The sequence below is a fragment of the Gopherus flavomarginatus genome, chromosome 8, assembly GCF_025201925.1.
Source record: "Gopherus flavomarginatus isolate rGopFla2 chromosome 8, rGopFla2.mat.asm, whole genome shotgun sequence".
NCBI lineage: Eukaryota > Metazoa > Chordata > Testudines > Testudinidae > Gopherus > Gopherus flavomarginatus.
The window spans coordinates 64,226,907-64,248,694 of NC_066624.1; the positions used below are offsets into that span (position 1 = coordinate 64,226,907).

Below are 21,788 nucleotides of genomic sequence, written 5' to 3' on the forward strand. Positions count from 1 at the left end.
CTAGGTGCCCCAGCTCCAGGAATATTCAGGGATGGGGGCTATGCTTCACCAATATCTGGAGCTGGATTTCTTCCCTGGCCCTGCCTGGAGCAGGCACCGGCCCCTGCCACCACCACTACTCCCTGCCCCGGAGCATCCCTCCTCTCACCCAGTAGCATAGTGGGGGGGGGGGGGTAAGCGTCCGCTCCCCTCTGAGCACATTTCCAAAATCGACCTCTTTCCAGGCAGCCAGCACTGGGCTCCGGACTCGGAATCCGGAGCCGGGTTTTGCATGTGGCCGCCAGCTGGCTGTTCGCTCGCACCAGCCTTCGGCAGCCCCAGCCCTGCTTGCTGGCTCCGGGGCTGCAGGCAGCATGGGCTGGTTGCCGGGCTCCCCGGGGGTGAGGAGGAGGCGGCGGCTCCCGCCCGCAGCTGCCCGGCTCCCTGAGCCGGGGTGGGCAGGGGCGGCAGTGCAGCCTCCCCCAGTGCGGCGGGGGACTGAGGAGCAGCAGCCCAGTTGGTCCCAGGCCAGGCAGCCCCGTGCAGAGCAAGGCGGCCACGCGGCAGGGAGGGGGTTTCTGAAGGCCGGCTGGTGCTGGTGGAGAAGGAGGGAAAAGGGGAGGCGGGGGGATGTTTTTTTCTTGTGGTCTCTCTTCAGCGGAGGGGGCTGAGGGAGCAGCAGGACCAGGAGGCAAAGGAGCGACTTTGGGTTATTGCCCCACCCCACTGTACTTACCCCCCCCCCAGTGTTGTGCCTGGGGCTGTGAAACTGTGCTTAGTGCAGCTTGTGAAGGAAGGGGGGTAAAGGTGCTTTAAGGTGCCAGTTATGTCTCCTCAGTCTCACTGCTGAATAGCTGCAGACCCAGTGCTCAGAATTCAGCAATGTTCTCAGGGACAGTACAATGCTACGAGTTTTCAATTGCCTGCTAAATGCTTCAGCAATGCCACCTTTTCACTTAGCTATCTCCTTCTTGTTGCTAACATACCTGAAGAAACCCTTCTTGTTACTCTTAACATCCCTTGCTAGCTGCAACTCCAAGTGTGATTTGGCCTTCCTGATTTCACTCCTGCATGCCTGAGCAATATTTTTATACTCCTCCCTGGTCATTTGTCCAATCTTCCACTTCTTGTAAGCTTCTTTTTTGCATTTAAGATCAGCAAGGATTTCACTGTTAAACCAAGCTGGTCACCTGCCATATTTACTATTCTTTCTATACATCGGGATTTTTTTTCCTGCAACCTCAATAAGGATTCTTTAAAATACAGCCAGCTCTCCTGGACTCATTTCTTCCTCACGTTATTCTCCCAGGGGATCCTGCCCATCAGTTCCCTGAGGGAGTCAAAGTCTGCTTTTGAAGTCCAGGGTCCATACCCTGCTGCTCTCCTTTCTTCCTTGTGTCAGGATCCTGAACTCAACCATCTCATGGTCACTGCCTCCCAGGTTCCCATCCACTTTTGCTTCCCCTACTAACTAGTATCATTGTGTTTAGCACAATACTTGATTATTTTACACCCTTTCAAGTATACAACTAGTTGTATACAGGTGTTATGAAGTGGGAATGTTCTTAATGTTTTCTCTGAATACTGTGTGGGTGCCTGTTTCCCCTATGCATTTCTTAACAATCTAGATGGTGGGATAAGGGGGTGTGATTGTTGCAGAGCCCTAGAGGGCCAGTGTGATGCTGTCTGCACAGAGAATGGCCGAAATCCTGTCTCCGGGCAACTGGTGGCCTGGGCCGCTCTCCTGCAAGGTGCCAACTGAAGGTGTTGGAGAACAAAGAGTTCATGTGGCCTCCTAATGCCTGGAAAAGAGACAAAGGCCAGAGGAGGGAAGTGTTAGTGCCTGTGCAGACTTCCGGGAAGCTCATGGTGTGGAAGGGGATGCTGGGATGCTCTGGAACCACTTCTTCAAAGCCAGTCAGGACTCTGGGGGAGCCTCCTCTCTCTGAGCATACTGTCTCCAGGGCAAGACGCTTACACCTTCCTGGGTCTGACCTCAGAGCATTCAGCATGCCCTTCCACACCATACACTTTCCGCAGTGAGTCCGCCCAGGCGGGGTCCTGGGGCAGCCAGAGGTCCCTGCACCCCAACTATGCAGTCAGGCGTGACTCTCAGTAAAGCCGGTAAAACAAGGTTTATTAGATGACAGGATCACAGTCTAGAACAGAGCTTGTAGGTACAGAAAACAGGACCCCTCAGTCAGGTCCATCTTGGGGGGTGGGAAGCCCAGATCTAAGTTCTGGGCATCTCCCCATTTCTCCAGCCAGCTCCAAACTGACACTCCCTCCTCTGGCCATTGTGTCTCTTCCGGACAAGGAGGCCACCTGATCTCTTTGTCCCCAACACCTTCAGTTGGCACCTTGCAGAGGAAGCTGAGGCACCCACACAGTATTCGGATAAAACATTAAGAACATTCCCACAAAATATAATACCGTATATTGAAGCAGGCAAGTGCTGCTTCTGACTTTCCACCTTTAATTGATGCTTGTAATCTTGTGGTGCTGAGGCATTGTAGATTCATTTTATCCCAGCAACAAATTCTTGGTTTGTAGGACCACTAATAATCAACAAGGGATTTTTCTGATAGCGATACTGTGCAATAAAGAGAAACTTAAATGCTTACAGCTTCCAGTCCATGTTTACACTATTTAATAAAATATATATATCGGCTTACAGGGCAGGAGTCGGGGGGAGGCATCACCATTTTGGGCACCACCAAAAATCATACAAACCTGCTGCCTAAGCGTGTACCCTGTGGTGCTGCTGCGTGCTGCGGGGAGAGGGGGGACATGCCTTACGGCGGGGGGGCTGTACACTGCGGTGGGGTGCTCTAGAGATGGCGGAATGTGCCTTGCTGCGGTGTGCTGGGGTGGGGGGGCTGTACCCTGTGGCGCGGTGCTCCGGAGATTGGGGGGGGCTGTACCCTGCGGCGGGGTGCTCCGGAGAGGGGGGGACATGCCTTGTGGCGGGGTGCTGGGGGGGCTGTACTCTGTGGCGGGGTGCTCCACAGAGGGGGGGACGTGCCTTGTGGTGGGGTGCTGGGGGGGCTGTACTCTGCGGCGGGGTGCTCCGGAGAGGGGGGACATGCCTTGTGGCGGGGTGCTGGGGGGGCTGTACTCTGCGGCGGGGTGCTCCGGAGAGGGGGGGACGTGCCTTGTGGTGGGGTGCTGGGGGGGCTGTACCCTGCGGCGGGGTGCTCCGGAGAGGGGGGGACGTGCCTTGTGGCGGGGTGCTGGGGGGGGCTGTATGCTGCGGCGGGGTGCTCCGGAGAAGGAGGAACGTGCCTTGTGGCGGGGTGCTGGGGGGGGCTGTACGCTGCGGCGGGGTGCTCCGGAGAGGAAGGAACGTGCCTTGCGGCGGGGCGCTGGGGGGGCTGTACTCTGCGGCGGGGTGCTCCGGAGAGGGGGGGACGTGCCTTGTGGCGGGGTGCTGGGGGGGGGCTGTACTCTGCGGCGGGGTGCTCCGGAGAGGGGGGGACATGCCTTGTGGCGGGGTGCTGGGGGGGGCTGTACTCTGCGGCGGGGTGCTCCGGAGAGGGGGGGACGTGCCTTGCGGCGGGGCGCTGGGGGGGCTGTACGCTGCGGCGGGGTGCTCCGGAGGGGGGGGGGGACGTGCCTTGCGCCGAGTCGCTAGCAGCACACGGGTGCTCTCCGGGGCTTTGCAGCAGCCGCCAGGGAAGGCGGGACCACCCCGCCCCCGGTGGGCCCCGCCCCGGTCACAGTCCAGCTCGCTCGCAGCGGGGATGGCGCAGCAATACGCGCGCGGGGCCGTGGCCGTGATCCGCCTGAACAAGCCCCCACTCAACGCGCTGAGGTAACAGCCGGGGCTTCCTGCCCCCCCGCGCCCGCCCCGCACTGGGGGGGCTCCGGCACTCCCTGCCCCCACCCTTCGCACTCGGGGAGCCCGCACTCACTGCCCCCTCAGTGGGGGAGCCCGGCAGCAGCTCCTGGGGGTGAGGGGTCGCGCTGCAGCGCCGGGAAGGGCAACGGGGCACCCCTGTTTCCTGCTGCGCCTGTGCGGCGGTGGCCAGAGCTGGCACCTCCGCCCGCCCGTGCACCGCGCCTGGGGCTGGGCTCCAGCACCTCCGGCCGCAGCAGGGGCAGGCCGGGGTTCGGCGGCCGAACCCCAGTAGCGCAGTGCGGGGTGTGCCCCGTTCGGACACCCACGCGTGGGGTGCGGAGATACCCTGACACTGTACTCTGGTCCTGGCTTAGCAGAACTCTGGCACTGGCCAGGAATTTGGCGATGATGCAGAATCAGCTGGTTGTTTGTCTAAACCAGGGGTCCCCAACCTTTCAGAAGTGCTGTGCCAAGTCTTCGTTCAGTCACTCCAGTTTAAGGTTTCGCGTGCCAGTCATACATTTTAAGGTTTTTAGAAGGTCTCTTTCTATAAGTCTATGTTATATAACTAAACTATTGTCCTATGTAAAGTAAACAAGGTTTTCAAAATGTTTAAGAAGATACATTTAAAATTAAATTAAAATGCTGATCTTACACCGCCTGCCCATTCAGTCTGCTGCCGGCCTGGGGTTTTGTTCACCAAGGCCGGCAGCAGGATGAGTGGGACTGGTGGCCAGGACCCCAGCTGGTAAGGGGCTGGCAGCCAGAACCCGGGGCCGGCAGTGGGCTGAGTGGGGCAGGAGGCTGGGACCCTAGACCGGCAGCGGGCTGAGCAACTCAGCCTGCTGCCGGTCTGGGGTCCCGGCCCTGCCCACATACAGTGGGTATCTACCTTCTCCCTGGTTTGAGTCCATTCTCTTCCTCTCTGCACTGAGCTGAGGGTGGGAGTGCACTGAGCACAGGGCTGGGGGTGAAGGAGCAGGCTGGGGGGTGGGATGTACGGTCTGACCAGAAGCTAGAATGAGGGAGGGGGCTCAGGGTTGGGGCAGAAGGTTTGGGTGTGGAGTGCTTACCTGGGCAGCTCCCATTTGATGTGAGGAGTGCAGGTGGGAATGTGTGGTGGGGGGGGGGGGTGCAGGAGCTCCTATTTGGTGCTCAAGGTGGGGATGTGGGGGGTGCAAGAGTCAGGGCATGGGGTGTGTGGGGGCTGGGGATGTGTGGGGGTACAGGAGTCAGGCCAGGGGGCTGGGGCATGTGAGGGGGGTACAAGAGTCAGGGCATGGGGTGTAGGGGGGGGCTGGATACTTGTGGGGGTGCTGGAGTCAGGGCTGGGGTCATGGGGGGAGCAGGGGTGAGGGCTGGGGCTGTGTGAGGGGGGTGCAAGGATCAGGGCAGGGGCTTGGGAGGTGTATGGGGGTAGGGCAGGGAGCAGGATGGGAGTTAGGACTCGTGGGTTCCAAGAAGGGGCTGATGCCTGATGCTCGGAGGAGGAGTGCTGGGAGCGAGGACTTTGCATTCCTAGGTTTCCAGCTGGGCTCTAGTTGTTCGGGGGGGGGGGGCGGGAGACAGAGATTAGAGGTCCGGACTCCTGGGTTCTGCCCTCAATGCCAGAGGGGAGCAGGGTCCAGTGACCTCGGGGTGGGGAAAGAGGCATGACCCAGCTGTTCCCAGGCAGGGCCGGCTTTAGGCCGATTCGACCGATTCCGGGGAATCGGGCCCTGCGCCTTAGGCACTTTTTAATTTTTTTTTTTAAACTTACCCCGGTCCTGGCTGCGGTCTGCTCCGGGGTCTTCCATGGTCCCGCTCCTTTGAGCGAAGCGCCGGCGGGAGCGCGGCGCGGCCCCGCTCTCCCAGCTAGAGCTCCAGCTGGGGTGGCGAGGCTTGCCGCGCTCTGGCCGGGGCTCCAGCCGGGAGAGCAGGGCGGCGGGGCTTGCCGTGCTCCGGCCGGAGTGCGGCAAGCCCCGCGAACCCGGCTGGAGCTCTGGGCCCTTTAAATAACCCCCAGAGCCCTGAGGCAGTGAGGGGCTCCGGGGGCTATTTAAAGGGCCCGGGGCTCCAGTTCCCTTTGCCACCCCGGTCCTTTAAATAGCCACCGGAGCCCTGCCTCCCCCATGCATTCCCCAGCGCTCCCGCGGCTATTTAAAAGGTCCGGGGCGGGGTAGAAGGGGGTTTGGGGGCTACTTAAAGGGCTGGGGTTCCAGCTGCCTCTGCTGCACCCCCTGACCTGCCCACACCAGTCTGGCCCCCGTCTGCCTGCAGCCAGCTCTGCACCCCGTGCCCGCAGTCAGCCCCTGCCAAACCCCCTGTCCTGTCTCCAGCAAACCCCTGCCACACACCCCTGTAGCCCTGCCCAAAGCCAGCCAGCCCCACACACACTGCTGCCCGCACCAGCCCTGCACACCCTGCCCAGCCCGCACCCTTTGCCCTGTCTCCAGTCAACCCCTGCTGCACCCCGCTGCCTGAAGCCAGCCAGTTCCACACTCCGCTGTCTCCAGACCTGCAAACCCCTGCTGCACCCCCTTGCGGCCCTGCCTGAAGCCAGCCAGCCCCACACCCCCTGTCTCCAACCAGCCCCACACCCCTTGCCCTGCCTGCAGCCACACCCTACCTCCAGTCACCCCCTGCCCTGTCTCCAGCCAGCCCCATGTCCACTGCTGCCCTGCAGTTCCCAGGGCAGTAGCCCTGCACACCTGCTTCAATGAGGGGGCAGGGAGCAGCTGGGACCAACACATGTGCACACCCCCAGGGAGTGGCAGGGACCCACACATGTGAAATGGCGGTCATTAATAGCCAATCAACAGCATATGATACAATGTATATAATATATAATTTTATTATTCATATAGTTATGGAAAGTAAATAATACATGAAAGAAATGAAAGGCTTTTTTTTCCACTTTTTTTTTTAAGTCATCCCTGCCAGGGCCCCGCCAAAAATGTCCGAATTGGGCCCCGCACTTCCTAAAGCCGGCCCTGTTCCCAGGGTCCAGTGGGCAGCGAGCCGCAGTCCCCGGGCTCGGGTTTGGGTTGTGGGACACGGCCTACCCCAGTACAGAGCTGAGCTCATCCCAGCACCTGAGTCCAGGGAGCGGAGCCGACCGTGCTCTGGACAGGCGAGTGCATGGTTCAGCTGGTATCCGGAACCCTTCCCCACTTACAGGCCTCGTGGGTGCTGCAATTCCTGTGGGGCCGGATCCCTCTTCCTGCCCCTACCGGTGAGGCCGCTTCTGGGGCCGCTCAGACTCCGCAGACACTAAGTAGCGGTATGGACACGCTAACCCGGAAGCACAACCTCCCACCAGGAGTGGTGGAGGTCAGGAAAGCATGTGCAAATGCTGGCGGGAGGGGTGGAGAGGAGCGGGCCGGGCAGGATTTTTAATGGCACACTGCTGCCTGCCTGGGTTCGGCAGTGGTCTGAGCGAGGCTGGTGGCCAGGACCCCGGCAGGCAGGAGCATGCCATTAAAAATCAGCTTGCGTTTCGTCTTTGGCACGTGTGCCATAGATTGCCAACCCCTAGTCGAAACATAAACCTGCTTACTTTATAATGCAGTAAAAATCAGTTGAATTACTTAAAATAAAAAAATTCCTTGTGTGGGTACTGTAGTAGGAAGAGAGCCTGAGACCTAAGCCCTTGTATCAGAGGCCTGGTATGAGGCAAGACCTGCTCACAGAATCTGGCAAAACAGGGCTGATATTGCAGAAATACACATTCCTAATAAATACTAAGCATAGCATACTCACGCAAACATATCCTGATATCAAGGATGGTACAAAAACATTCCTCAGGGATAACAGGAACACACGGACCCCTTTTAAAAGATAAAGTCAGCAGAACAGTACTGTGCACAATAAAGATGTTTTAATCAAACCAACATGTACAAGGTGGTGGGTGATAACCAGCCATGTCAGGGGCAGTACGTAACTTGTTTGTATCAGGGTATAAAGATGTATCTCAGAGGGATTATCTTTGTCCAGCCGAGGGGGGGAATGGAAAGTGTCGCCAATCACTGAGTTGCGTCCGTTGTCATGGGCATATATGTCTTACATGGGCAGCGCGTGAACCGCTGGCTCAGGGAGGCTAGCTCCCATCCCACCCTGCTCCTTCTGCCCAAGACTTGGCCCTTTGTTGTGCCCCGACAGAGCCCAGAGTCCCCCCCACTGCAACCTCTGGCTGGCCCCCACCCCAGGCTAGTGCCCTCAGACCTGCAGCACGGCCCCAGCCCCGGAGTGCCGGGCAGCACGGCAACGTGATCCAAGCCTCCCCAGGCCTGCAGCTCCAGGAGGGCAGGCAGCGCAGCGATGGCACACGGGAAGAGTTGCCAGCAGAACAGGAAGCAGGAGGGGAACTCAGGGCGGAGCGTGGGCAAGGTCACATGTGGCTGTTTGGATAGGCTCAGCCTCCTCCAGCCTATGATATCCGCCTCCCTTGATGTCTTAGTATCCTTGTAGAGTCTGCCAGGTGCTATGCTTTGTTGACAATAAACCTGGCGCCTTTGTACCTTAATGGATCTTGTGGTCATTGAGTGATTCCTTTGAGATCTGTCTGCACAGAGCTGGGGCAGCACACAAGGAGAAAACACACACACACATACACACACACACCGAACATCTAACCACAGGTACTATAATCATCCATGAAATTAACTCAAATGTGTACAGTCCTTCACCATTTTGATACAAAGAAAAAGGAGCACACATTGGAGTGCTGGAACAAATTTTTATAGTGAAGGCTCTGAGAGCCATTGAAACAAACTGTCAACCCTGTATATGATGGAAACTACTTCAAGTCATGAGGTGCTGCAGCGCACACACACACACACACACACCCCACAACCCTAGTTCCAGCACCTATGGCACACATACATTTTGGGGAGTCTGCATAAAGCAGGAGGCAGCCCAATCTGGCTTAAAGAAGCACAAGTACTTGAGTATCATCATCAACTAAATTTTTCTCTGAGATTTTCAAAGTGAAGTTTCAGCTTTCTTTGTTAGGGATGAAAAATGTGTTTCATAACCAAAAATACTACCCACTTTTAGAATGCATAATATTCTGGAAATTAAATGTGTTTAGGACTTTGAAGGAATTTTAAAAGGTCTACTTTTTGAGGTTCTAATTTTGATGTCTGTAGATGTGTCGACTCACCCCTGCAGCACCTCCTGCTGGTGACTTCTGGGAATTAGCTCAATTCCAGCTCCAGAGCACCCTCTGCAGGTCGGTGATCCACCTGTCTTCTGGCCACCATGTCCGTCCCTGGACCCGGTGCCCTTTTACATGGGGTACTGCTCCCTAGCAGTAATCCCCTCAGTCTTAGGGTCTCCCCTCCCCAGGGAACCCCCACCTACTATCCCCAGCTTGCCTCAGTATATGGCTACTGCCCATCATCACCTAGCCACCTGCGCCCTGGGGCAGATTACAGTATCAGCCTACTCATCACTGGCAAGGTTGGGTTTGCACCTGCTGCCTTGGCCTACCCCTGGGCTGCCCTCTGCAACCCCCAGTACCTTTTAGCCCAGTATTAGGCTGCAGCCTGGGGCTTTCCAGGCTGGCGCTCCCTGGCTCCTCAGCCTTTCCCCAGCCCTGCTTGACTCAGGTCCCCTGTGTCTAGCTTCCTGCAGCCAGACCCTTCTCCCTCTACAGACAGAGGGAGACTATTTGGGCTTCTGGCTCACAGCCTCTTATAGAGGCCAGCTGGGCCTGATTGGGGCATGGCCACAGCTGAGCCTACTTTTCCTAATCAGCCCAGGCTTCTTGCCTCAGCCACAGCCCTCTCCTGGGCTGTTTTAAGCCCTTCAGGGCAGGATCAGACTCTTGTCAGTTTTACTTAATTGACAAGAGCCTTCCTACCCGGCTGCCTGAGAGCCAGAGAGCTGGCGTGCTCATCCTCTCAGCTTCCTTCCAACCCTGGAGCCACAGGAGCTGAGCACCCCAGCTCTGTTCTTGTCTAACTTTGTAGAGCTAGGTAGGGAGGCTGAGTGCCCTGGCTCTGTGCCTTTTAGGCCCCAGAGCCTTGACAGCCATCTGTCAATTTCATTTTCTGCCTGCAGCAGGGTGCTTTCATTTTAATTGACCTCCATGGAAAAAAAATGCAGCAAAATGGAAAATATCCATTTTGCAAAAAGGGTATTTTTTGTCAGAAAATCATCCTGACAAAAATTGAAGCCAGCTCTTCTTGACCACAAGAGAATAGCTCTCCAACTGATACTGGGATTCCGTAGACAGTGTTCACATTTGAAAAGGGATGTTGATAAAATGGAGACATTGCAGAAAAGAGCTACAGAAATGATTTGAGCACTGGAGAAAATGCTTTACAGTGAGACTGAAAGAGCTCAGTCTCTTTGGTTTATCAGAAAAAAGATTGAGCAGTGACTTGATAACAGTATATAGGTACTGTCAGGGTTTCCTCCCCACTCTGAACTTTGGGGTACAGATGTGGGGACCTTCATGAAAGACCCCCTAAACTTATATTCTACAAGCTTAAGTTAAAAACTTCACCAAGGCACAAATTCCTTTCCTTATCCTTGGACAGTATTGCTGCTACCACCAAGTGATTTAAACAAACATTCAGGGAGGGGCCACTTGGAGCCCTGTCCCCCTCAAAATATCCCCCCCACCAAGTCCTTTCACCCCCTTTCCTGGGGAGGCTTGACAATAATGTACCAACCAAATAGGTTAACAAGGTGAGCACACTAAAAACCAATCAGGTTCTTAAAAGAAGAACTTTGTTATTAAAAAAAAAAAAAAAAAAAGTAAAAGAAGCACCTCTGTAAAATTAGGATGGAAGGTAATTTTACAGGGTAATAAAAAGATTTAAAACACAGAGGATTCCCCTCTAGGCTAAACTTTAAAGTTACAAAACAGGTATAAACCTCCCTCTTAGCACAGGGAAAATTAACGAGCTAAAACAAAAGATAATCTAACTCATTTCCTTGCTATTACTTACAATTTCTGGAATTTTAGATGTATCATTTTAGAAGGAGCTGGATTACCTGTTTGATCTCTCTCTTTGTCTCAAGAAGAAACACACACACACAAAAGCACAAACAAAGCCTCCCCCTCCCCCCCCAGATTTGAAAGTATCTTCTTTCCTTATTGTTCCTTTTGGTCAGGTGCCAACCAGGTTATTTGAGCTTCTTAACCCCTTACAGGTAAAGGAGGGATTTTATGCTACCCTTTACTGTATGTTTATGACAGGTACTGTGACAGGTTCAGTTACAGAGATCCCTTGGGACTGTCACCTGACCTGCTGGAATGACCTCTGAGCCCATTTTTCCTGCCAGCTCGGAATTCCAGAACCCTGCCTTGTCAAGCCAGACATGCTAGCCTGCTGCAACACAGACCCAGGTCTGGTCCACACCTCCAAAGCTGCAGACTTTAACCAAAAACTGCTTAGCAGGTCACCTATCTCCAGCACCCGACACCCAGTTCCCAATGGGATCCAAACCCCAAATAAATCAATTTTACTCTGTATAAAGTTTATACAGGGTAAACTCATAAATTGTTCAATCCTCTTTAAGACTGATAGAGAGATATGCACAGCTGTTTGCTCCCCCAGGTATTAATCACTTACTCTGGGTTAATTAATAAACAGAAATGATTTTATTAAGTATAAAAAGTAGGATTTAAGTGGTTTTAAGTAATAACAGAACAAAGTAAGTCACCAAGCAAAATAAAACAAAAACACAGACGTCTAAGCCTAATACATTAAGAAACTGATTATAGATAATATCTCACCCCCAGAGATTTATCTCACCCCCAGAGATTTTCCAATAATCTTATTTCACAGGCTAGACTTCTTCCTAGTCTGGGCCCAATCCTTTAACCTGGTACAGTCCTTGTTAGTTTTAGCAGACATCTTAGGTGGAAACTAGTGGTTTTCACTGTTATCAAGTCACTGGCAGCCCCCTCTGTCCTGCTTCACCCCTTTTTATAGCTTTGGCCCAAGGCAGGAATCTTTTGTTTCTCTGGGTCCCCACCCCTCCTTCTAAATGGAAAAGCACCAGGTTTAAGATGGATTCCAGTATCAGGTGACATGTTCACATGTCCTGTGTGACCCCCAGCCTCCGTTCTTCCAGAGCTGGCTTGCAGGAACCCAGGAAGGTTGCAGGTAGATAAACCATCTACAATCAATTGTCCTAGTAAATGAGAGCCATCAAGATTCTAAACTACCATTAATGGCCCACACCTTGCATAATTACAATAAATGCTCAGAGTTATACTTTATATTTCTAGCTTCAGATACAAGAATGTTACATGTATACAAACAGGAGGAATATATTCAGTAGGTTATAACCCTTGTAACGATACCTTACAAGAGACCTTTTGCATAAAGCATATTCCAGTTACATCATATTTACACTCATAAGCATATTTCCCTAAAACATATGGAGTGCAATGTCACAGGTACCTTCTCAGGGAGAAAATAACAGGTACTAAAGGGCTCTTTAATCTCGCAGAGAAAGGCAGAACAAGAGCCAATGGCTGGAAGATGAAGCCTGGCAAATTCAAAGTGGAAATAAGGCACACTTCTTTAATAGTGCGGATGATTAACCACTGGAACAAACTACCCCAGGAAGGGGGGATTCTCCACCTCTTGATATCTTCAAATCAAGACTGGTTGTCTTTGGGGAAGATAAGCGTTAGCAAAGCACAAGTCATTGGGCTTGGTTGGGTAACAGCATGAAATGTGATATACAGGAGCTAGGCTAGATTATTCTTATTTGCATGGGAGGCAAGCTTGTAGAAATTTTGGTGGTGCCCAGAACCCGCCCCCCAACTCCGCCCCCTCAAACTCCGCCTCCACCTGCCTAAGGCTCTGGGTGGGGTTTCAGGGGGGAGATCTGGGGTGCAGGTCCTGGGCTGGGGATTAGGGTGCAGGAGAGGTGCAGGCTTTGGGAAGGAGTTTGGGTGCTGGGTGCAGGCTCTGGGCTGGGGCAAGGGGTGGGTGTGCAGGAGGGGGTGAGGGGTGCAGGCTTTGGGATGGAGTTTGGGTGCAGGCTGGGGTGGGGGTGTAGGAAGGGGGAGGTGGTGCACGCTGGGGCAGAGGATCAGGCTGCAGGGGAATAAGGGTTGGGGCTGAGGATGAGGGGTTCATGGTGCGGGGGGGCTCAGAGCTGGGGCAGAGGCTCAGGGTGCAGGGGAATGAGGGCTCTGGCTGGGGCAGAGGATTAGGGTGCAGAGGGATGAGGGCTCTGGCTGGGAATGAGGGGTTTGGGGCGTTGGAGAGGCTAGGGCTAGGGCAGAAGGACAGGGTAAGGGCAGCCTGCCTTGCCATTAGTGGATGGCAGGCGCTAGGACCCTGGGGCAGCAGACAGCAGTTCTGCCGGGAGCCGTTCTCCGGCAGCACAAGCAGGCAGGGGACGCAGCGGAGGGGGGACGCAGGGGGAGGGGTGGAAGGCAGAGGCCGGGACCCGCTCCAGGCAGGGACACGGTGGGGTGGTGGTGGGGAGACCCACGGGGGCCGAGGCCAGGACCCGATCCAGGCAAGGCCAGGAGAGAGACCCAGCTCCAAATATTGCTGGAGCAGGGCCCCCAGCCCTGAATATTCCTGGAGCCCGGGCACCTCAAGCCCATATAACCTGCCGCCTATGCTTATTTGTATTACCATAGTGCATAGTAGTCCTTTGTGGTCTTAAATTATGCATCTGTGCATCCACTAGTGCACCTCCTCAGATACATAGTCATGCAAGACATGCAGCAAAATTGTACATCTTAGTAGATTCACAGGACAGCTAAACTTTTGCACACCTTCCATTCTTCCCTTTCTGTGTATGTTAAGTAGTATGCAGAAGGGAAACCCTTCTGCTGTGAACATCTGAGAAGAGGCGCGCCCATCTTGTGAATACTACGTGTTTTGACAGAGAACAATTTTGTTCTTGGCACTCCTTTTTGTTTTTTTTTTTTAAGAGGCAGCCTAGTTAACCTTCAGGGCTTCTTATCTTTTTAAAAAATTGAATGAAGTTCACACTCAAAAAGCTTAACCAACTTCATTGAAATTGCTACTAGAAATAATATAAAAGCTGTTTATAAAATACAGGACAAGATCGTTACAATTAAGAAAACCCTATGTATAAAAGAAATAGGAATAGCAAGTTAAGGTCATCTTCATAAGTATTCTCTTACCTTACAGGGCATACATTTAGTTAACAGTAGTGAAGTGAAAATTCACCATGTACCTTTCAATATATCTACAATCAGTCAACCACATGCACCTTTATGAACTCTCTGAACATATTTCTCATTATATAAACTTTGCCCAAATACATACATATATTAGATAGGCATATGTTGAAAGGGTTACAGTTGTAGGAATGTGTACGGTGAATTTTCACACCATTGTTAACTGAATGGGTATACTGTCATGGGAATGACATATGTGTAAATATAACTGGCCACTTCTATTCCTTTTATGCTCATTTTTCAACTCTGATGTTCTTGTGCATTATTATAATTACTTATTTTAGGAACCTTCATTGTAGGTAATGTATTTTTGGAAACACATTTTAATAAAGGGTGCATGTGGCTAACTTTGTGTACATTGGGCCTGTTGCATCTGTCATGGGAGCAAGTGTGTTGTCTGGACCTGACAAGAGTGAGAGGCTATTGGAGAGTTAGGTGTTGCTCTTGGCCTTTGTCCTGCTTTCAGTAAACATTGTTTTTCTTGCTAGAATTCTTTAAACAAAAAAAAAAAAGTATGATCCCATTTATGAAAGCTACACGCTGTGTGAGGGGAAAGGAAATGCTATGTACTAGCAGAGTGTCAGTTATTCCCTGGGAAAATCAGTTCTGTTTTGGGCTATGATAGGAAAGACAGGGAATGGAGGGTAGAATTGCCCCTTGGTATCAGCCTCAAGTGACTGTTTTCCCTAGGCTTGGCAGAAGAGGTAACCTGTGACAAACACTTTCTTGCATAAAACCCCCCAAATCTCTCCCCAATGCAAATTAACTCCTTGTTTACCACACTTCTGAGCACACTCAGTATGTTATAACTGCTGATCATATGCACACCGCAGGCACAGAAATGCTTAGAGCACATTCAATGCCTCTTCGTCAGAGGCACTTTCTGCTTCTGTGCATTTATTCTGCACAGTGTGTTCAGAAGAATAACTGAATGGGCGTAAAATATCACATTTTGTACTATATGTGTGGGGCTTTGTTCCTCCTTCCCCTGCTTACAAATTATGGTAATATTTCATTATGTTCTTCTATTTAATCTGTCCAGCAGTGGCTGAATTTGGTGCTTCTGTGTCCAGAGCTCTGCTGATAGAGGAGATAAATGGTACAGTTGATATCATGGGAGTAGGAATGCAACACAGGACACAGCCTGAGGTCTTGTTTTTCACCACAGCACCTGATATGACAAAGGGGCTAATACAAAAACTTGTTAATGTGCATTCATCCCATAGAAGATGAAATGGCTGAGTTAGAAAGGTTTGATATCCAGCTACGTATAATTATATTCTTTGAAAAGAACCTTTAGTGAGTCATCTAGTCTGTTTCCCTGCATCATGACAAAATTGGTTTTATTATCTGATTTCAGCTTTCAGAGCCATTAGCAATGTAGCCCTTTGTTAATTGCTGATTGTCATACATATAGTACCTTAGATGATGTGCTGGGTGCTTGGAGGGCCAGGTGGTAGAGCAGTTAGCACACCTGACTTCCAGATCCTTGCTCTCTGTTAGGGTAGTAGAGGTGACTCTAAGCCAGGAATCTTCAGCTCTCCACCTGAACCTGGGCCTTGTCACTTAAGGGGGTTTGGTAGGAAGACCCAGGCCCTCCCACTCCACATCCCTGTGGGAAGCAACACCTATATCAGTTATTGGGAGTGGACCACGTCCACCCTGACTGAATTGGCCTTGTCTACACTGGTTCTCCACTTGTAAGGTAACTCCCTTCTCTTCATTATCCAGTATATTTATGCCTGTATCTGTAATTTTCACTCCATGAATCTGAAGAAGTGTTTTTTTTTTACCCACAAATGCTTATGCCCAAATAAATCTGTTAGTCTTTAAGGTGCCACCAGACTCCTTGTTGTTTTTGTGGATACAGACTAACACGGGTACCCTGCTGATACTTAACACCAGCAGGGTCCTCCCAGCAGCCAGTATAAGTCCGCTGCCCTGGGCTACTTCCCATTTATATGTCCCTTCAGTTTGGAGCTTGGCCACATGGGTGAGAGACAGGTTGGAGTTGAGATTATTATTAATTTTGTTTACTACAGTAGTGCATCGAGACACACTGAGAACAGGGCCCACTTGTGCTAGGTACTATACAAATAGTAGCAGACGCTTCCTGCCCCAGAGCTCTGACACCCCAAAGAGACACTCCAGGCAGAATGTGCAATGTGATAGCTGCAGATGTCATGAGAGTTACACAATTTTTTTTAATTTTTTTCGGGTGGGGTTTTGATGGGAAAAGATTGTCTAAATGGAAAGACCAAGGAAGGGGAGAAGACATTGAAGGTCAGGGGGCATGTGTGCAGTGAGGCTGAGATGAGGACACTGTGAAGGAGGGCTTGCAGCAAACAGCCAAACAGGACAGGGGAGAGAGAGCCCCATCAAAACTGTCCAAAATATTGATGTCATTACCAGCGTCCACAGGTCCCTGCTTAAGCTGGTCTTGCTGGCTTCAGTCTCTGGCGGTCTTCTCCCCTCGGTTTCTTTACCCAAGCCCATGTGGTTGAGGGGAGAGATAGCACATATGCTTCCAGAGGGCCCCCAGGTTGCAGTCCTGATTGACCGGATCAATGGTACAGACAGAGCAGAGGGAGTGAGGAGGACTTGGGAGGAAAGATCAGGAGTTCCATCGTGGTTTAAGTTGATGAAGAAACCAGAGGGGGAAGCTGAGGTGTGGAACTGGATGGAGGGAGGCTGCTCAAGAGTGGAGAGGTAGATCTGTGAGTCATTAGTGTACAGGTGGTAAGCATGAGTCAATGAGATCACCTGGAAAGAGGAGAGAAGAAGAGGGGCCCTGTGGGACTTCACAGAGGAGGGGAGAGGAGGAAGAGGCTAGATGTGAATGCCTCAGATTTTCGGTGTGGGTAAGTATCAGTTGATGGTTCTCTGATTTATTTTAGCTCTGCAGTTGTTCGGGCTTTAGAGCAAGGAGTGAAGAAAGCAGATATAGATCCTGCTGTGAAAGCTGTTGTGATTTGTGGGACAAATGGGACATTCAGTGCAGGTAAGATTCTCTCTTTATTTAGTATATACACACATGTTGAGTCAATAATTATTCCAGCCTCTCATGGGAATTTTCTCACAGTAATTAAAAGTATCATGGTGAACAATTCTGTGATCCTTTAGAGTAGAAGCATGATCTGTAGTCTCACTATGCTTACATTATTCTAGCAGTAACAGTCAACAATGACTAGATGTGTCTTTAATGTAGTGTTTTTAATAGATAGACCAAATTAGGCTACAGAGGATTCTTTTTATATCTTCACATGTAGTCAGCCCTCCCACTGTGTAACATTAAATATAGGATTTGTTTACATTAGTGTTTACAAACATGGGTGAGGAATAGAGGCTATATATAAAGCAGAAACTTTGACTCCAACCTCTGAAAAATACACAATATTTAAATACAAAGAAAAAAAAATCTCTTTAGTTCTTCAGCACTTATAGATTGGTGTCTCCAGGAACTAGGACCTTGCAACAGTTACATAGTCTTCAGATCTTCTCCAAAGTCTTTCATCCCACTGGGGCTCTACAGACATTAGGTGGTACTCAGATCTTTACATGTACTTTCTACCTGCTTAGATCAGCCTCCAACTAAACTAAAAGTTCATTCTCCTCATTTGGTGCTTCCCCAATCTAGAATCCCAGCACTCAAAATTCCCAGCATGGTGTTTCCTGTTTTATATTCAATTTCCTTGTGCGTTGGGAAGTTTCCTCGTGAAGTTTCGTCCCAGCCTGGATTTTCTGTCCTGTGGAGTGGGACTGGATGGCAAGGGAATTGGGAAGGGCAGATGGGATCCCTCACCCTTTGCCTGGAGCAGCGATACTCAGACTGAGGCTCAAGAGCTGCAAGTGTCACTTTAATGTATCTCCTGCAGCTCTTTGCAGCACATAGTATTAAAACATGGTGTGATTTAATTATTAACCAATCTAAGTGGTTAACCAATCGGGATGCTTTTACTGTGTTATTAACCAATTGCAGTTGATAAAATAATACTACTTGGTCAGTAGTTTTGCTGTGAGAAATATATAAATATATAAACATTTCCCCATCATACTGTTTGAATGTGAATACACAGTACTATAGTAAATGAAACCATGAACTCATATTACTCTGGCTCTTTTGGGTAATGTTGATCACTAATTTGGCTTCTGAACCACTGAGGCCTGAGTATAACTAGCCTAGAGAGTCTCTTGCTGCCCCCTAGAGAGCATCTCACACACTGCCCATAGGCAGAGGCTCTGCTGAGGCAGACAGTGGCCTGTGATTGCAGGGGTAACTCTCATCATGATCTGAGATCAACTCAGGGAGGCACTCCCTGCAGGGAGCTAATTAAGTGTAGCCCCATCAAGGTAATCTGCAAAGAGAAACTATCGACTCATCATATCATAGTGTTGCCTCTTGCCCTGAAATGGAAAGGGCTGTTTTACAGAGCTGCAAATCGAGACTGTTGAAGTTGTGACTTTCACTGGCATTGAGAGCCCCCAGTAGTCCCAGGAGTTGGGCTGAGGACGGATCCAGGGCCAGAACTGAGAGCTGCTGTATGCCGAAGGTGGGGTGTGGCAGGACAGCCTCACCTTCTCCCTGATGCACGGCTGCCATGTTATTTTATGCCATGTGGCTTTATGTCTGCGTACAGACCTGTCACTACCCCCGAAACTCTCAGGCTGTGGTAGAGGTGTCTTGTGATGGCAGCTGCTGCAGTAGGGGTCTCTCCCCAGCTGAGCCACCACTGAGTCTCCCCAACAGGTGGGGAAAGAGCAGACCCCACATGCCGGGGGCCTGTGGGGAGTGAGAATCCAGTGGGGAACTAAGTGTCTGGTTCCCTTACATGTTCACTTCCAGAGTGTGTAACCTGTGGGATGTTCATGGAGAGGGTAATATTGCTCTTCAGCTGTGAGCTGGACTGCATACTGTCAGCCTGACCTCTTCTTTAACCAAACATTTTTGGGAATTTCAGTGCTAGCTTCATATTGATGGTGATTATTATGCCAGCCTTGGAGTTAGTTGTAGCTTATCTATCCCGAAGGTTTTATGACTAGGCCCAGAGAGAAGGTTGAGATCAGGGTTCTCCTCAAGGGATCCTCTGTGCTCATGAGTGGGTTTGATTATTTTCACTGCTTTCTTCACCACATCCAACCTACTCCACACAACTGTTCATTGTGGCTGCTGTCCTTCAAGTTCAGGATTGAATAGGAGCCCATAGTCTGTCAGTATTAATGCTTAATTGTCTGGAAGGAAGGGTGTGCTAAGCAATGACAAGTGTTTCATGGTCTTGTTAAGCTCCTCTGTGTTTCCTCAGGTGCTGACATTCGAGGGTTTTCCTCCGTTCAGGCAGGAGACAGGCCCAGTCTGACATCAGTAATTGATCTAATAGAGAGAAGTGAAAAGCCAGTGGTGGCTGCCATTGAAGGCATGGCGTTGGGAGGAGCACTGGAGGTGGCATTGGGCTGTCACTACAGGGTTGCACATGCACAGGTAACATGCTGTTAACCATCGAGAGTCCAAGAAAGGGCAACGAATGTATTAGAAGGGTATGTCCTCCTACACAAGGTCCTACACAGCGTAAAGTGCTTAGAGGTGCTCTAAATGCAAGGGGAAATGGGAAGATCTGGACAGGGAGCCCAGAGGAACCTGAGGCTGAATTAATAAGAGTGCTGCTGCATGACCTTCCTGGGAGCAGAAGAAAGGCTAGAGGGAAGAGCTCATAACTAAATGCGTCATTTGCCTGCTGAGGATCCCACTTAACAGCGTCATCCCCACCTCCTCCCATTCTCTACACTACCCTTGGGAGTAAGGGAGTAGGTGCATAGGAAGAGTGAGACTTAGGCCTGCTCTGCGCTACAAAGTTAAGTCAACTTAAGTCACCTTGTGTCAACCGATTTGTGCATCTGTCTACACACAAATTTGTCTCCAGCTAACATAAGTATCCCATTGCGATGACACAGTAAAACCACCTCCCTGACTGGCATAGAGCCATAGTCAACCTACTGAGGTGGATGCAGTGCGAGTGTAGACACTGCATGACATGGGTCCATCCTAACAATCCTCCAGCAGCTGTCCCATTATGCCCCATTCCTTGCAACAGTGTCTGCTCTGGTCACAGTTGCAAACTCCACTGCCCAGGTGTCACGAAGACCAGAAGCCCCCCCAGCCCTTATAAAGTTACCCACATATATCTGAAATGCCTTTTCCTGATTGCCCACCTCATGAGCACACCTAATAGCTCTCTCTTGTTGTGTGCAACTGCCCAACCAACCATGCCGGCTGCACACGCTAGACCTGCTCCTGCCTGGAGCAGACAGGAGATATTGGATCTCCTGGGACTATAGGGAGAAGAACTGTGCAAGCACAGCTATGGAGCAGCTGTAGAACCGTGGACATCTGCAAAAATATTTGCACTGGGGATGCAGGGAAAGGGGTACAACAGGGATCAGCAGCAGTGTCAAAGTAAAGGAATTGCACCAGACATATCACAGAGACAAGGAGACCAACTATCAATCTCGTGCTGTGCTGCAAACCTGCCACTCTTACAACTGGCTGCATGCCATACTTGGTAGAGATCCCCTCAGCACCCCACAGACCACCATGGATACCCTGGAGGAACCCAAACAATGAGGAGCTGGTGGAGGAAGAGGAGTTGCAGGGAAGGGGGGAGATGCAGTGGAAGGATCTAGCCATGCCATGAGCCAGGACCTGTTCAGGACTTCACCGCAGTCTAGGCAGTCCCACCAGCTGAGCACGGACAAGGCCAATGAAGGGGAAGGAACCTCTGGTAAGTGTGTGCATGCATTATTTCTTACAGTGTTTAAATCTAAAGACGGCACCAGGCCATATCCAAGTTCACAAGGCACGAATATCAACTTTTCAATTTTACATGTACAAGAAGAGGTAGAGGTACAACACACAGAGGTTGAGTTGGTATTTGCTTTCATTCCCCTGTTGGGTTAGGTGGGAGGCTTCATGCGGAGCAGTTTGTTTACGTACGCTGCATCCTCTTGGAAAATCTTGATAAAACTTTCATAGAGATACTCTGTGATCCTCTGCCAAAGGTTTCTAGGGATGGCTGCCCTATTTCTTCCTCAGTGGTGGGACACTCTCCCATGCCACTCTGTGATGAGTTTGGCTGGCACCTCTGCAGTAAACAGGCTAGTGACATCCAGATCCGGGCAGCTTTGAGCCACAAGTAGCAGCTGTGCTCACTGTGCCTTTGTGACCCTTAGGAGCGAGATATCAGCTAAAACCAGCACTACTGGTGAAAAATACTTCTAATACTCAGTATCATTGCCCTGTGCTTGTACCCATTGAAATAGGCACCGACATTTTATTGTTTCATGAAACCAAAATTCCTTCAACTCCTCTCCCTTCACCACTGGTGGGCATACCGACTATGGCTGGGGCTGGAGAGCGGTGCTGTGCACGTGCTCCAAAGCTGACATGTCAATAAGTATGTCTTTTAAAAAGTTTTTAAGGGAATTAGTTTCAACTCCCCATCCTTATCTTCCCCTTTCTCTTGTGACTGTAATTCCAATGACACATATATCTGTTTTTATCAGCAGCTGCTGCCATTGCAACCTTTGCCCCCTCCACACCATGAGAACGCCTGACCTTGATGAGGAGGAGAAGGAAGAGGACTACGCAGGACACGTGGCACGTCCCAAATGCTGCAGACCCTAGTTGACCTACAGGTCCAAAAGTCCCAGACTTCCCACCCTTTGCAGTCCTTAGAGAACTCTATGCTAGCAGCTCCCTGCACCCCCCAACATACCATGTGGCATCACAGCCTGCATCCC

General features: G+C 51.0%; 1 protein-coding gene across 2 annotated transcripts in view; it reads left to right on the top strand.

Annotated features, from left to right (window-relative positions):
• The first annotated feature begins 3,697 nt into the window (after positions 1–3,697).
• The window catches only part of EHHADH (enoyl-CoA hydratase and 3-hydroxyacyl CoA dehydrogenase), a 50,693-nt gene continuing 32,602 nt past the window's right edge, over positions 3,698–21,788 (top strand). The window contains exons 1-3 of one of the 2 annotated variants that reach the window (XM_050965438.1): positions 3,698–3,793; positions 16,895–16,998; positions 19,298–19,473. In XM_050965438.1, the coding sequence (XP_050821395.1) occupies positions 3,723–3,793; positions 16,895–16,998; positions 19,298–19,473 (351 nt within the window). In that variant the 5' untranslated portion in view covers positions 3,698–3,722. The remainder of the gene's footprint in view (positions 3,794–16,894; positions 16,999–19,297; positions 19,474–21,788) is intronic. The other variant, XM_050965439.1, reaches the window with a different exon arrangement.